The 17,937-nt window shown below is 42.6% G+C and overlaps 2 protein-coding genes across 2 annotated transcripts in view; both read left to right on the top strand.

Moving 5' to 3' along the window:
- The window catches only part of LOC308321523 (myelin-associated neurite-outgrowth inhibitor-like), a 395,831-nt gene that overhangs the window by 88,030 nt on the left and 289,864 nt on the right, over positions 1-17,937 (top strand). The gene's annotated exons all lie outside the window — the stretch shown is intronic.
- On the top strand, positions 7,277-12,737 carry LOC308321755 (uncharacterized protein; the record flags this gene model as incomplete). The annotated part of the gene is made up of 4 exons (XM_080772845.1): positions 7,277-7,499; positions 8,546-8,647; positions 10,278-10,479; positions 11,811-12,737. 4 exons carry the CDS (start codon positions 7,277-7,279, stop codon positions 12,715-12,717), a joined length of 1,434 nt encoding a protein of 477 aa, XP_080628971.1. The 3' UTR covers positions 12,718-12,737.

Raw genomic sequence — 17,937 nt, forward strand, 5'->3', positions numbered from 1 at the left:
TGCATTGTGAGCTTGTAGATTTGCTATTTTTAAACAACTTGAAGGTGATGTGAAGTTCTCTTTTTTCCCCGCATTTGTTAAATGTCCAGACTCCAGTGTTTACCATGATATGCTGCCCTGTCTATGGTCTAGAGCCACATTAATTAGTATCACACACCACTGTGTGATATATCATTACTATCAAATATCTAATCATTAGATAATATAATAGTGACTCTGCATTTGGGGATGATAAAATATACAGAGAATATACGGAAAATAAAAACGTCTGGGTTTCCGAGGCTATTCATATCCAGCTAGAGAGAGAGAGAGAGAGAGAGAGAGCATAATAAATAGGGCTTATGTAGGCTATGTGGTTAAGCTGGGCATCATACCATTGTTCAACAATGCTGGTAGCTTCACGTGCCGTTTACAGTCAATTAGTACACTGTGGGCAATAGGAAACTCACTGTTGCACACAAATGTATCATCATTTTTACTCAGATGAGAGTGAGACACATAATGCGTTGAATAATCTGATGTAAAGTGGGTTTTAAATACATTTTTTAAATTCTTCCTGTCTGTAATATAAATCAAGAAGATTAGACAGATTGACAGTCCAGTGATGAACCGAAGAGAACGTGAAAGGAACAATACAGGTTGCAGATCTGGTTCACTGACACTGGACCACAACGCAGCAGAGTGTACCTAGCTGCTAGACGGTGGATAGATGCCAGACATCAATAAAAACCTAAAAACACGTGAAACACGTCAACGGCGCAGTTGAAACATGTGAAACAAGTCATCGGCAGTCTTACAGACTTAAAAGGGCGGAGATATATATGACTTCTGTGTTTAACCTTTTGATCACTTTCATATTTGAAGCTATTCAAAGCACAATATGGATCTCACAGTCTTCTCAGCTTTTTCAATACGCATTATGGTGTTTGCTAGAAGGGAGAGAGAAGGACACAGGAGGAATTAGGACCCAATTGTGTTCGTAAAGTCACCGCGGCAAAACATCATATCAACCCATGTCCCTCTGCACTGTATCAATTAGTGAGGCTGTTTAATATTAGCCTGTCAAAGTGGTGCAAAGTAACTATGTACATGTATTCATACCATACAATAATGCGCAGTGCTTGCGATGCCATTGCACAGTACAATTTTGTTGGTAATTTTACTTCACTTTCCATTGTTGTTACTTCTATTCCACTTACAGAACTTGACAGCTTTAGTTGGGCCTACTTGTTGGGGATGATTGTATTATTGCAGATTGTATTATTAATACAACACATATAATAATTTGTATCCACCCTCTCCTCATTTTTTAACCTTTGGAGTGCTCGGAATCGCCTCCTTTTCTTTACTTTTATTTTGGTACTCAGTATATTTTGATGACAACCCTCCCACCCTGCACCGTTCTCATGACTTGACATTGCATTAGTATCATTTCGCCATTAAACTATTTAAAATCTATTAATAAAAACCACATCAAGGAACAGTAAATGATACTTCCAACATTCAGTCCATACTTGGTCGTCTTATGGGGTGCGGGTGAACTTGCTTGCTTCAATATCTATTTGCCAGTGGCTATTAATTTAATCTGCTGACTGCATAAAAGATTATCTGTATAACACGGAGGGTGGCAGGGTGCTGGGTTTCAATCAGAATCTGTCAGAAGTTTTGTCTTGATCTCTAGGGACAGAATTGTCTTGTCAAATACATTGTTTGGTATAGGTTAATATTCAGTGGTGTATACTCTATAGTATACTCTATAGTGCATTGTGCTGCTGATAGCCTATACATACTCTGTACGTAGGCATGTCTGGCATGTCTGACTGGGATTAAGGTTTGACCGTGGCCCCTAATGTCAGCCCATAATAAAGTGGCCCACAGTGTTATTTTAATCCCTTTACTCATCACATTTCATCTCAGCATTATATTTCAGCATGAAATGATTCATTAACAGACTATGTAATGTATTGCACACTCAGCCTCTCTCACACAGCGGATACAGTCCACGATTGTCACAGCTTGCCTATCAGATCAAGCAGATACAATTCCCTAAAGGCAAATAATAGACTAGTATAGTCAGGCATAACCTCTGACTGTACTACCTGTACTGTTAATAATTGTGTTAATAAAGTAATCAATCATTCAAAAAGGGCTGCATGAGCACAGAACTAGCTGGGCCCTGAAAAGGTCTAGTGAATGAGCCCTCCCCAAATCTGCTTTACTCATAGGTATACTAATAGGTTCATATAGGTTCTGTATTTGTTTGTACTGCGCCCCAATCCAGTTATTACACTGGCCCGGGGTGCAGTCCGAAGAAAAGAAAAAAAACAAAGACTAGACTAGGACAACAAGAGCTCAGCTAGTACACTGTCAGTCCAATCTGAGAACCCATCATCAAAAAATAAAGGAAAAACAGCCTTTTCCTTTTAATTTGATGGAGTCAACAACAGTCTTAATTGTCTCGAGAGACTACTGTCAGTCAGTCACAACTGGAGGGAGTAGAGATTAAACAAAAGCACACACACACACACACACACACACATACACATACATACACACAACATTTTTATTTGCGTTCACATTTCACAGAAATTGTTGAACAAAAACAATTCATGCACAAGCTTGGCAAACAAAGCAAGAAGTGCTTCAGGATACAAATCAATGATACAGGAAGACTTCTGTAACCAAAAAGCCTCATTATGTGAAGACTGACAATTATCACATACACTGAACAGAACTCGGCCGATGCCTTAGATCTTGGCTTGGTCATTAAATCTGCTGGCCGGATTCAACGGGTCACTTATGGGCATGACAGAGGTGTCCAAATATAAACACAAGCTGTTGTTTACAGTAACATTGTAACCAAGCTGTAATTAGAATGAGCTTTCCAAGCACATGTGTGTGTTGTGCGTGCGTGCGTGCGTGTGTGTGTGTGTGTGTAGGGGAAGTGCACTAAAGCATAATGGGCATTGTAGGAATTCAGCAATCCAATCCATTATTTTTCTGGCCATAGAGTGCAAATTTCAAATTGTGCTACTGTTATCTATACTACAATACTATTAACATTGAGTGACTGCAGTTTCTTCCAGCGGTGTGAGGTGTCCCCCTAAAGTCAACAAACCACGTCTGAAACGGATTTATTTATTTTTGATTGATTGAAATATAGTGTAACGAAGTGGTCCTCCGTTACTGATATTTGGCACATTTCAATATGTACATTGGCACACAAAGGAAAAGTCATGAGTTGAACTGGTTTATTGAAAGTATTATGAACATGAAAATGCAATATGTGTCAGGGCAATAGGTACAATTATGTAATATGAGACTGTTATGGGTACTTGAATACTGACTGCTTCTGTTCTGTCTGTTCCAGTGTGTTCGGGCAAAAGAGTCCCAGGCTACCAGAGCACCATATATTGGTCTGGACTGGACCACAGTGAAATGGCCATGGGGGTGTTTGAGTTATGCATTGGAGCTGCTAATGATAATGTGATATGTGGTTTATCTGGCAATAGTGGGCATCAGTGATATTTACTTGGATATACCTACCGGTGTAGGGATATAGATTTATAGGTTCATGTTATGTGGGGTTCAGAAGGGTTGCATGTTTAACCATATGCAGGTAATATGGTAGAGTCGGCACTGATTGGTTCAGCTGCCTATAAAAGGCTGCCAGGAAGCACACACCAACTCAGTGTTGGATTGAGTGAGAGGGCATGGTGGAGCTGCACACCAACATGCCCTATTTGTTTGCTGCCATTTCCCAGGATGTCAACCTTCTTTTTGGAATAAACCACGGTGTGGCTGCTTTGTACCTCCTGACTCTGTGCTCATTTCCAGCCGCTTATCGGGCCGACACTACAAACAGTTTGCACAATTACAGTACATTTCAAGCACAACCCAATACAAAGACTGTTAACTGTGAGTGGACGACACAATAAAGCATTACACTTGTTTACAAGAGGGTCCACCTTGTTCAATTCATCAAAACATTTAGAGACGTACAAATAGACACTTCTAGCCAAAGAACAGAACAGGAATTCATCATAATGATATAAGGGAAAAAGGGAAAAGAAACATATGCAGTGAGGGGGAAAAGGGGGGGTGGGGGGGATTCAGATTTTACGGGGGCCAGTTTCGAATTGCAGCCATCCGTAGGCACCCTTTGAGAGCGGTTTTGAAGGAGTCAAGGGATTCGCATGTCTTAATGACTGTTGGTAGGGCGTTCCACATTTTGGTGGCATAGGAGTGAAAATAATTTAGTCCCTTGAAGTTGTTTGTGCCGAATCTGGGTTGTACATGATTTGTTGCACTCCCTCTGGTGTTGTGGGTGTGGACTTCGTTAACATTAAGGAAGTATTTAGACAGGTACATGGGTATCTTGGTGGTCAAATCTTGTGGACCAGACCCATTGCAAGATTCTGTACTCTGTCGTCGACCCTAAGCCATTCCAGCCTGTCAAAGTGGGCAGGGGTGATGTGGGTTTGGGGGGTGGGGCCAAGTAGGAGTCTGACCAGTTTGTTTTGGGAGGTCTGGAGCCTTGTTTTAAGGGCCTTTTGAGGTGCTGTGGTACCAAGAGGTGCATGCATAGTCGAATAAACCTTGTACGAGGGCTCCTGTTAGGGTCTTCAAGGTGTTTGTGTTGACCAGTGAGGAGATCCTGTAAAGGAATCTTGTTCTTTGATTGACTTTTTTGATTACGTTGGTGGCCATTTTATCACCGGAAAGATTAGCCTCCAGGATGGAACCTAGGTACTGTAGGTAATTTCATCTTTTCGTTTGATAATATTGTCTAGAGTCTTTTCAACCTGCAATTTGTTCCTGTCCGAGACCAGCAGTGTTAAGTCATCTGCGAACAGGAACAAGTTGCAGTCACAAGCTGATATCATGTCGTTTACATATACCGGTATTAGGAACAGTAAAGGCCTCTAGTATGCTAAATGGTAAATGGTGCATTTATCCAAGGCGCTTTACAGAGATTGTGCATTACATTCACCCATCGATTGTGGCAGAAACCATGCAAGGCACCAACCAGCACATCAGGAGCAATTAGGGGTTCAGTGTCTTGCTCAAGGACACTTCAACACCAACTCTGGGGGAGCCCGGGTTCGAACTGGCAACCTTGCGGTTACCATCCAGCCACTCTACGCCAGAGCAACTCCGCCCCCTTGATGTGGTCGCTCAAATAGAGGAGGCATGTGTCAGTGGGATGTTCTGAAACCAGATTGGAACTCGTACATTCATTTATTAGTGGCAAGATACTTTTCAACCTGTTCATAGACTATTTTTTCCATCACTTTCGAGATGGAGCTTAGAATAGAAATAGGGCGGTAGTTGCCGGTTCTAATTTACTCCCTTTCTTGTGCAGGGGGTTTATTTTGGCCAGTTTAAAATCTTGGGGGACCTGTCCAACTCAGCCTTGATACTGTATAGCCTCTCTGTTGTCTTTGTTGCCAGTTAAATCACACATAGCACAAGACAAGTCATTTCATCTTTCCTGACAGAGGGCGCTGTTTCTCCTTTATTTGCCAACAGATTGCCCCTTCAGTAGGCCTAAATCAGAAGAATGCCAGCTTCCTTTCTGTGTCCACCCTGGTCAACTAAAATTAAAATAAGACCCATTGCCAGTGTCACTAGGGGGCAGGGGTGGAAGGGAAGCCAAGGTCATTGAGCAGCCTGGCAGCTGAGGGGAAAGACTTTATCTGTGGCGGGCTTTTGTAGCCTTCGGCAGCCGCAACCTTCTCCCAGAGGGGAGCAGGGTGAGGACAGAAGGCCGTGGCCAGGGTGGGAAAGGTCAGCCATCCTTTTTCTTGCTTTCTTCAGTGCCTTGGAGTCGTTCAGGTATGTACTTGAGGGAGGGCAGAGGACGGCCCTCTGCAGCTTGGTGAGATCTTTAGCAGCTGCAGTGGGGAACCAGGTGATGATGGAGTGTGTGAGGATGGACTCCACAATGGCTATGTGTAGAACAGAACTATCATGAGCCTCGGCAGCCTAAATATAAGTGTAGAGGGTCTTTTTGTCAGAAAAGGTCAGCTCCATATGGAGATCTAAGGGGGGCAGTGGGGGCAGTTTCTTGAGTGTACATGGGTCTGATGGTACATGGTAGGGCCGGGCCATATTGCATGTATTTTTGATGCCCAGATTTGTGTCTGTGTGTACCCCATAGTGAATTTGATTGACATTAGGGCTTAAAAAGTGAGGACAGAAAAATGAGTACGCCAAAAGTGATTGGCCGGAATGTGATGATGTATGATAATATATGAGAGCTCCCCTCACTTCACACAAGGGTGATTTTGTTTTCTTCTTATTGCTTGGCCCATCGTCACTGCTTGCAGCTTTATTATAATGTTTTTTTATTAGATGTCACCAAGTGCATAATTGTTGTGATTTTTTAAATCCCAGTTCATAGGCCTAGGTATTTTAAGCCAACCCACCTCACCCTTGCCCACTTTGACAGGCTGGAATGGCGTAGGGTTGACGACATAGTACAGCTTCTTGCAATGGGTCTGGTCCACAAGATTCGATACATCACCAAGATAATAAGGCCTACCATGTAGGGCTTGTAGGCCTACCTGTCTACATCCTTAAAGGACCACTTCACCACTTTTCAACCTATCTTCATATAATAGGTCCTCACTAATAATCATGAAAAAATGGCACAATTCTTTTCTACTCAGTCTGTGTCTCATAGGACGGCTGTGGGCAGTTTAGAAACCGTCTTCCAGTGACATCATCATTAGCCAGACTTTTTTTTAAAACAAGATTCTTTTACAAAAAATATTTAGATTTTCATTATCGTGAGAACGATGGCTTCCATTTTTGCATTGCAACTTTTCAGGACTAGAAAGCCTGCAGTTTCTATTAGCTTGCATTCCCCACAGTCACTGGAAGACGGTTTCTGAACTTCCCACAGTCCTTCTATGAGACACAGACCGAGTAGAAAAAAATTGCACAATTGCTATAGAACAGAAGCGTATATTTGTAGCCAGCTACGTCTTTGTTATGGTGAATTGAAAATGGTGGACCCTATTGTAAATAATTGTAATTGTATGGTGTCGTAGCTGTTAAATATTACTTCAATCAATCAATCAATCAATCAATCAATCAATCAAAATGTTACACAGATTGACAGATATATAACAATAGTCTTTTATTTTGAAAAACGTGACCTGGAAGCGATCGTAAATGTACAGCCGCATCATCAGCTTCACCGCTGTGTTATTTAACAAACGGCCACCGGGGGTCATATAATTTAATTATAAACACACATGGATGAATGATGTATAAAATAGAGCATCTTAAAAGGCTCGTCCAGCAGCGGCTGAGCGCTGCCGCGGAGGACATCTTCTGCCTGGTGGAGAGAACTTTATCACAGTATGAAGAGGATATGTGCAGACATAATGGAGATATTGAGGGGGGACGCAGGGAAGATGAAGAGGAGATGGTCTGCAGACAGAGATGCTGCAAGCTGCAGAACCAGAGGAGAGAAGCGCAAAGAAAAGGTCGGGGCTAACAAACACGTAGCCTACGTAAGCTACGCTCCTGTAAATTCCTGCAGCAGTGCGTGCATGCATGCATTGCAGCATGCATGCATGCATGCATCCATCAGGATGGATCCAGAGCTGTTTTTACATGATGCATGTTAATCTGTCCTCATTTGCGGGATGCAATATTTATCAGCTGACTCGTGCACGAGCAGATGTAGCCCCTCTCGGAACCCTACATAAAGATCTCTGAGCACATTATACTTTAATGATATGTTTTATTTTATATGTTCAGTCGTCTACATTAAGTAGGCAGGCTACTGTAGATTAACAATGAATATATATATTTTATGTTCATTACAGTAGAGTAGACTTAATAAGCAGGCTAGATTATTAGAGAGAATGCAACAAGTTGGAGGAGATCTTTTTTCTATAGCTGCATGCAGTTGTTTAATGTTTTGTGTGTGTGTGTGTGTGTGTGTGTGTGTGTGTGTGTGTGTGTTTACCATTTTCTCATTATATTCTAATTAAACGCTGAATATTTATGTAATAACTGATTGTCTGTGATTGGGCAGACTAGAGTCTGTTCCCTATCATTTGGTTTTGTAAAAACTTTTAATGCATGGACACTGGAATTTAAAATGGAGGACCCTGATGTAAACAATTAAGTCAGTGCTTTTCTGGTTTTCTCCTCGTTACAGCAGTTTTTGTATTGACTGAGCCTTTCGTTTGAAATGTATCCATTCTATATACTGTGAAACACTCAATCAGACCTGCTTAGTTCTCTGGTTCCATCTACTGGCAAAAGGTCATAACGTATATCTTGTCATACAATCACATGTAATGTAATCATTTACTTGCAGACTAGATTTCTATACAATTAATATTTAATTGTTTAATATTGAATGATTAATATCACAATATAGAACTATTAACACTTATTTTAACAAAGGAATATCTCTTATGCTACCTTTCAACTCAAGACTGATGCAATAAGACAAAGGTGCACAGGATCTCCAAAATGTCCAGGAGGTATTCTACATTGAAGAGTTGTGTGTGTCCAGACTCTCAGCAGGTGTTTATATGTGGCTGTGGAAAGGAGACTCCACATGAAGAACAACCAAGCTGCCATCTGGAACAGCATCAACCACTACTACACATTAAAGGTAGCCTATCTAACTATAAATGCACCAAGTCTCTGTACTATACATACGTCTGTACATCTGTAATCCACATAACTCGAGAACCCACTGACTTCAAATTCGACACACACATTCCACACCCCCACATGGAGTGTAGTGCCCGGTGTCGAGTCGGTCAGACCCACAGTTGTCCAGAACCGCCACAAAAGGCCTCTGCCCGGGCTCTGGACAGGGCCCCTGCCCAGTGTCCATATATGGAGCTGGACTGTTTTTACATCATTCTGACGTCTGCATAGACTTCATATTTGGGCATGCCTGACAAAGAACTCCATATATGGGGATAAACAAGACACAGACATAATATCTGGGTGGGGGGCATTCATTTCCAACTTGTTCCAAGTAGGCCAGTGCCCAACGGGCAACGCTGTAGCGGCTCCAACTGGCACTGCTCTAGTAGCTATAATATAAGGACACATTAAAATGTCTGACAACGTATAAAGTCACCACACCAACTATGATGAGGGGAAAAAGATTTCCTGACAAGTCAATATTTTGGAAGCAGAGTTACCCAAATACAGCTCAAGGTTTTTGACCATTAATGTGGAGATTGTTGTTTTGTCCATCGTTGATTAGAATGTCCAAGTCAGATGGGCAGGGAAAATAAAAACTAAACTCAGAAGAGCTTTTTTTAACTTAATTTTTATTGATGAAAAGACAGAGACAACAACAAAAAAAGGCGAAAAAAAGGAGAACTACAATAACAAAAACAAGGCTGCATTTTTCATATTACAAGATACATTAATTGAAATCCTCATGCATTATTGCTAGGCTGAGAGAAGAGATCCCACTTTTCCCACTTTTTATAGAACTTATCCTCTTGTAGTCTAAGTATGACTGTTAGTTTTTCCACACAAACATACAGTTCCTCAGTAATGTCCATCCAATGTTCTTTCGTTGGTGGGTCCTGTTGATACCAGCGTCGTGTGATCGCTTTCTTACTTGTTGCTAAGAGGATCTTGATTAAATATTTATCATGTATTAGAAACTCTTCAGGGATATTTCCCAGCAATAAAAAGGAACAAGTCTGAGGTATCTTAAAACACAGAATGGTCTCCAAGGTGGAGTGGATATCCTGCCAGTATTTCTGAATTTTAGGACAAGTCCAGAATATATGAGCGTGGCCCGCCTCCTTGTGGCCACACTGTCTCCAGCATGGCTGTTCTGTTTTCAATTGTCTTGACGTAATTTGTATTTTGCACATATTTACCCATTCCTAGTCTGTAGTGATGGTAATCTCCAACTCTTTTTCCCAATTAGTTTTAATGTACTCTGTGGAGTTAGCCCAGACTGAAACCAAGGCATTGTATACACTAGACACTGCTCTTTTGGACTCATGCTTATATTCCTGTATAAAAACCTGTATGAGATCGTTTGAGGCCACCGGCTCGGAAGCTTTCAGTCAGATGAGCTTTTTTAATACTTTTTATTGGTTCAAATCAAAACCCACACAGTGTTTTCAATAGCACATATTTATTAATGAAAAGAAAACAATTTAAAAATGGGGATAGGTTTGTGCCCGAAAGTGATGTGTTTGTGCTTGTTCTTCCACATTATTGGAATGTCCAGCATGTAAAATGATCTGTTGTCTTTTAAGAAGAACAAGAGGGCGAGTGGAGCAGAGACACAGATCTGCTGTGGGACAAAACGGAGCAGAGAGACTCAGGCTTTAAAATCCATCTCACCTGTGAGACCAACCTACACACACAGGAGGACCTCAACCTACACACACAGGAGGACCTCAACCTACACACACAGGAGGACCTCAACCTGCGCTCCAATCTTTGCCAGATCCATCGGTAGGTTTTTGCCAGATCCACCGGTAGGTCTTTGCCAGATCCACCGGTAGGTCTGTCTCATTAATACATAATGGTCTGGTTGATATTATTTGAGATAATCACAATTCATTTTTGGATAATCATCAGAGTTGCTTCCATTCATCTGTTGAAAAATAGCCAATCTACAAGCTCAGAGGTCAGCTTGTAGTTGCATGGCTGTGCAGTTGTAGTTTTCAAAGCCACACAGAAATGCCATTGCTGGCGTGTTTCCTCCTCCGCGTCATCAGTGCCCATACCCGAGGCGGTGTTGGCGAAAGGGCCTTTCTGTGTGGAGTTTGCATGTTCTCCCCGTGTCCCCTAGGGTAGGTACCCTCACAAAAACATGCAGTAATGCTGGTCTCTAAACTGCCTCCCCCTGGCCAGCCGGGGCGCCTGATGGATGGGAATGGAACTGGTTGAAATAACGTGTTCCTTCCATGCGCTACGTCCAACCAGGGAAACTCCCCCCTGTCAGGTGTAAAGGAGCAACTTGGACACTCAGGCATGAAGGAAGCATGAGTTCAAGTCCGTTGCTCTCCCCAGGTTGAAAAAAAAAAAGAAATGCCATTGCTATTTGTTAGTGTAACTAACTGTTGTTAGTGTAACTAGAAATGCACTCTGTCGATGTGCCAACTTGCGCCTTGCACACAAGTAGGTCATACATGGCCTATATACCATACATGGCGTACTTGTGGGCAAGCAGAGCGCACAAGTACTGCTACTAATGTCTATTACGACTGCTTAGTACCTTAGTTACGTCACCATCCGATCAACAGCCAATAAGGGACCACCATTCTTACCCCGACATACATGCATACAGTGTATACATACCTACCTAGACGATCATCAAAAGTACCTTAGTTACAATCCCTGATTGGCCGACGGACACCACCGATATACGCAGCCGATTACAGTACTTGCGCAAGTAATAATAATCACAATTTTGTAGGAAACAAAAAAGGTTCTTTTAACCACACTATTTAATTTGATTATTTGATGTCATGGTTTTTCATAGTTTGTATTATTGTTGACATGATGAGTTAAAAACGTCAGAATCTCCTTTTAAAAACGTCAGCTCTTACAGTTGTTACGCTGCCTTCCACTCACTGCACACTGATCAATGACTGACTGTCTCTCTCCCACCCATGAGGAATACATAATCTGTGCTCTCAATTCCCCCTTTCTCACGCTACCCCTGAGCCACTGCCTCCCCGTTCTTTGTGGAACCATTAAGTGATGGTTCTTTGTGGAACCACACAGCATTTTAAATGAAAGAACCATTTTAGAATACATTGTTCTGTGTGTTCCCACAGGGTAGATGATGGAATCATGTCGTCGGCCACGCGTGTGAAACCAGAACTCGCCGGCGTTGAACCATTTGATGCCGTGGATTCAGCCAGCAGCGGCAAGGCTCTTCCTGTGGACTGTTCTTCTGAGGTCATGACCCAGGAAGGAGTCTGTCCTGAGGTCATGATCCAGCAAGAAGACAGCGAACTTCCTTGTTTAGGTCGTAACCGACCGAAACGTAAACGCCAGCCTCCTCCCATCTTCCCCAAAGTCACGAGGACATTGCCGGCGTTACCCGGGATCAGTTGTTCAGCTCCTCCTCCTTGCAACATGGATGGGATCTACTTCCACTCGCAGGACGTTGTCCTGGAGCCAGTGGAAAGTCAGGAGAAACGCCTCGATGCCGAGGACACGATGGAGAAGAAATGCTTCGACGAGGAGACTATGGAGGGCATCTGTGAAACCCGCCTGGAGTCTGGGGAACGCCTGAGCTTTCACCTGGAGACCTTCGAAGAGGCCGGTTTTAGTGTCAGGGCGGGTGGCAGAACCAACGGGAATACAGCATTTCAGTGCCACAGGGGTTTTAGTTTGGGTCAGATGCCGGTAAATGGCTCACAGATGATCACTACTGGTAGCAGAGCGGGGAAACCACACCGATGGGTGGTCTCCCCTGGAAAACACTTCAACCGAGGAGGTGACGCGGAGATCATAAGTCCTCCCCCGGAGAATGTCCCCACCTTAGAGGCAGAGTTTGTGTGCTGCGTCTGTCAGAAAGGGTTTACCCTCAACGGAAACCTGAAAAGACACATGAGGATCCACACGGGAGAGAAACCCTTCGGTTGCCTGGTCTGTGACAAGAGGTTCAACCAGAGTGACACGCTGAAGAAACACATGAGGACGCATCAGGACCAAGCCATTCGTGACGTCAGTTAAGAAATGGTTTAGAAGAAACGCATGAGGACGCTGCATCAGGACCAAGCCATTCGGGACAACATCGGTTTAGAAGTGGATGACGCATGTGTCATTTCACGTAGGCTACTATTGAGCTGCTACTTCTCAATACTAATTACTCATACCTGCCCTGATGAAGACTCCTTTGCGAGTCGAAACATGTTGGCTTTATAAACTTTTCTAATAAAGTACCATGATTTTATATCCACCCTCTCCTCATTTTTTTTAACCTTTTTTGAGTGCTCTGATCGCCGCCTTTTCTTCAGTATTCCAGTCCCACTGATCTTTGAGGTACCAGTCTACTTTTAAACTTTTTTTGCACTTCCATCGAGCACCTGGTTGATTCTCTCGTTGTCGCTAATTAGCCATGTTTACTATGAAAACTTGCATCCCCTGTCAGCCAGTCAGTCCGTCAGTCACACCTTGTGACACGCTTCATATATGGCCAATACATAATGAATTCCATATGTTTATCTGACCTCATCAAACCCTGTACACTCAAGACACGCTCCATATATGGCCAATACAGAATTCATTCCATATATTGATCTAACCTCATCAAACCCTTAGATCTCCATATATGGAGACATGTTCTAACATGCCATATGTTGATCTGACCTCATCAAACCCTTTACACTCAATAAATGCTCCATATATGGCCAGTACAGAATTAATTCCATATTGACCTCTTCAAACCCCTAGATCTCCATATATGGAGCTGGCCTGTTCTGACATCACAAACCCTGCATAGCCATATATGGAGAAGACTGGATCATCACCTCTACATCTGACGTCACTGACACCAGTCGCGGTGGCTAGCGACAGTTGCAATGTGTTAATATCAACAGGACAGGTGCAGAACGTGTCACAGATTGTGACATAAGGGTGACTTGGCCATATAAAAGGCAGATCAGTCTGTAACATTAAGCATTCTGTTGTTTTCAGCTGTACCACTTTAAGCAACAAGAAGATGAAGTCTCGTGGCCGTGTGAAGATAGAGATTGAATTCATTGAGAACAAGCCAAAGCGACGCAAAACCTTTGGCAAGCGTAGAATTGGTGTAATAAACAAGGCCAAACAGCTCGCCAAACTGACAGGAACCCAGGTTTTCTTGCTAGTGGCCAGTGAAACGGGACAGCTCTACGAATTTGCCACCGACAAGCTCCAGCCCATGTTCACTAGTGAGGCGGGCAAAGCCCTGATTCAATCGTGTCTCAACTCGCCACAGAACTTAACACCACCACACCACATTGATAATGAGCCCACGGATGTGAGCACAGTGGCTGCCGCAGGCTTTGAGAAGAAGATGGATATCATTTACCAGGTGTTGCCTGAGTTGGGGACCCTGGGCATTACTAATGATGAAATAAAACAACTGTTGTCTTTCAACAACATGACCAATCTTCCAGGTTCCACCAGCATCAGTGCCCAGTCCATGCTGCCCATGCTGCACACAACCTCCACCGGGCTGCCCAGCCAGGCCCTCATGTCCTCCCTGCCCATGAAAGGTCACATGATGTACCCCAGTCCTCCATGCACAGTGATGTACAACATCTCCCACGGGGCCTATGATTTCAAGGTGTCACACGAGGAATTGATGGAATTTGCACTGGGCATTTGTGCTGCTAATCCAAGCCTTTCAATAGATGCAGTTCAATAGATGCAGTGTCAGTGTGCAAGCGTCAGAGAAAGGGTTGCACTTTGAATCAAATGAATCAAGCGTCCCCTCCGCTGCTGCAGAGAAGATCAAGCCCAGTGTCATGTGCAACACTTGTGGGTGATTGGCTCCTCAACATGGAGATGAAAAAGAACAGGGCTGAGGCCTAATGCTCAATATATGTGAAGAAAAATGTTCATCCTGGGTCCTATACTGGTGGGCGTTCAGTGATCTTAGGTCCTATACTGGTGGGCGTTCATTGATCTTAGGTCCTATACCGGTGGGCGTTCAGTGATCTTAGGTCCTATACCGGTGGGGGTTCAGTGATCTTAGGTCCTATACCGGTGGGGGTTCAGTGATCCTGAGGTGAAGAGTCCAGATAAAAAACATCATTCTGTCATTCTTTCCATAATTAAGTGAGGGTGTCTTGCTACAGCTACACATTGCTTGAAACTCTCCTGGTCCGACCTGATAACCATGGTTGGGATCCGTACCAAATTAATGACATTGACCCTGTCAGGCCGGGTAATTTATCCACTCCACTATTCTCTCTCTATCTCTCTCGCTCTCTAATTATTTTCAGTTCTGGATTTAAAGATGTAAAATAGCTACATATTATGTTGACATCAATAGTCTAGTTGCGAATGCAGTGAGCACTTACTATGAGACCTAGCAGATCATGTCTGTGTGTGCGTGTGTCCCCCCTTTGTGCCCATATATGGAGCTACGTCCAAATATGGAGTGTGTTGCATCAATCACAAACAAATCACTCAGCTCCATATATGGGCACAAAGGGCACAGACACACGAACGCATGAGTCATGGTGACATGAGTGTGATGGCTGCTTTGGGGACTCCTTATATGGTTATGGCTGAGTGACATGAGTGTCATGGCGTGGTCCAACTTGTATTCCATTACTCAGCCATAACCATATAAGGAGTCCCCAAAGCAGCTATATAAGGAGTCCCCAAAGCAGCTATACGTCCAAAACCCAAATATGTACGAGCTGCGTTCGCTTCCCGCGTTTGCGCGTCTTACTGGTAGTCTGCAAATATTCTACAAACCTACATTGTATGAGCTTGTAACTTGATTTTGAAAGCATCAAGTTAAAGATTTATCAAATTCAGAAATGCATTAGCATTTCTAAACCTTATTACCAGCTTGCAGCAAGCTTCACACAATCAGTGTATAGAGTTCACCTTGATGTGATAGGCTACTACTGTTGTGTCTCTCAGCGCTATCCCAATCTTGGATTATAAACCAAGCTATGCTATGAAAATGCAGCCAGATAAAATGTTAGGTTTTATCACTTTTATGTGACCTTTTCACCGTCAGAACAAAGCTGGTATTTCCGTTATTAATATTTTTATAATATGTCCTTTTTTATACTTTGTTGTGTCACGTAAAAGTAGCAAAAAGCATTCTGAGCTTGTACGTAGTCAAATGGTGTGTGTGTGTGTGTGTGTGTGTGTGTGTGTGTGTGTGCACTCGCGTGTGCGGCCATGCACAGCAGGTCACAGCTGGAAAACATACTACAGGCCTACAGTCGTTCAACTAGTTAATGTATTATCATTCAAATCTTCGTGTTTGCCAAAAAATAGGCAGCCCATGTGCAACATCCTCGCTGGGGCCACTGCCCACAGGTTGAGAACCACTACTACTGTATACTGTATGGTTACAATGGCAGCACATGATCATCACATGATAGCTCAATAAATGAGTAATTTAGTCACCAAACTGTAAACGTGACACATTTACTCAGTAGATCAAGTAAGACTGACCTTTAGCATTTCTTTACTGATATTCCTGGACACCAATAACATGACCATAACAGATTGAATTGTAAGCTTTTTTCAAAGAGGATCAGCTGACTAAACTATTATTCTGATTGATTATTTATTCGCTGATTCTCTTTTTCTTTGTGTGACAGAAATGTGCGAATATAATCATATTCATTGGGGACTATTTAAAACCCAAATTCTTGCTGTAGTGAGCAAAGTGGTCAACCCCAGTACTTGAGTCAAAGTATAGATACTTATGCACATTTCATTATGGTCAAATATTACTCAACTACAAGCGAATATTGCTCAGTCAAATTTGTACTTACTTGAGTACCTGGCTTTAATTATTTTTTTAAGTATTCAAAAGTACATGCTTATACAAAAGTGCAAGTTATGAAGTAGCCTACATTTTATTTGTAGTGATCCTGTAGATCTTCTATTTTCACTATTTGAACTAGGGTTTAAGTGGTCATATACCCTTTCTCTTCCTACCGTCAAAAGTACAATATTTGTACTCTTATGTACATGTGCTTCACTACTGTCCACTACTGGGCCCATATACTGTACTCAGCAAGTTGTATAATTATACACAGACCTTCAAAAGATTTTAAAAGCAGCTTATTGTACGGCTGTTATAATATACTCCTGTTTAGGCAATCGTGTTTTTGCAGGTCATGTTGCCTTTTAAGAGAGAGAGAGAGAGAGAGAGAGTTTTATGGTTTATCTCAAGGCCACATTCTTTCTCTCACACACCCTTTCGTCTCTCTCTTTCTCTCTCTCTCTCTCTCTCTCTCTCTCTCTCTCTCTCTCTCTCTCTCTGTCCCTCCTGCTCTTCAGTTTCTTCTGCTGATATTACAGACAGACTTTGGTAAGTGACAGCACTTATAATAAACATACATAGATAAATCTAATTATTGATCCCTGGAGGAAAGGTTTGGATATCAAAGCAATATATTAGCTGAATTAATATTAGTATTGGTAGGGCACATCATTTAGGGTACATTTTAGCTTAGTGCTCAGTTTAGCGCAGGGATACTCAAATAGCTGAACCTGTGGGCCACATTATGAAAATGGCAAGGGGCCAGGGGCCAGTTGATTAAAGGACAACATTTATGATACTTTATACTTTTTTGCTTTATTTCCACCTAACGTATGAAAAGATAAGTACAATGTGCATTATTTTATGGCTTTATGGCTTTGACACAAACAACTTTCCATAAAACAAACTAACTACATTGTCTGCCTGCCTGTGTGTCTGCCTGTCTGTCTGTCTCTGCCTGCCTGCCTGCCTGCCTGTCTGTCTATCTGTCTGCCATAATTGACTGTCATTTGCATTACAATGACAGTCAATTATGACTGGGCACATTAAGCTAAAGTTGTCAAATCGATCCTGCCCCAAAAAAACGAAAATTGGCGATTTTAATTTGTTATCAATATGTAGCGGTTTGAAATGGTACCTATATACATTGGTTGCTGGGATGCCAGTCAGGGCAAGGCCTGACAATAATATAGTATTAAATAAAAACAATCAAACGCTACAAAGGGTGCATGAACGCTCACATTAACCCGTACAGCAGAATACCATTCCACTCCACTCCCACCCTGTCCGGATTTTGACGTTTGCTCAGTAGCAACACACACACAGACAGTACTGGTGTCATTATCTCTGGAACACGTTGAGGACATTATTTTGGTTGGCGGGCCAGTCAAAATTGCACCATCGTCTCGACTCCTTACAGTAGCCTATACGGTAAATAGGATTCT

This window comes from Protomyctophum bolini, assembly GCF_963924005.1.
Source record: "Protomyctophum bolini genome assembly, chromosome: 9".
NCBI lineage: Eukaryota > Metazoa > Chordata > Actinopteri > Myctophiformes > Myctophidae > Protomyctophum > Protomyctophum bolini.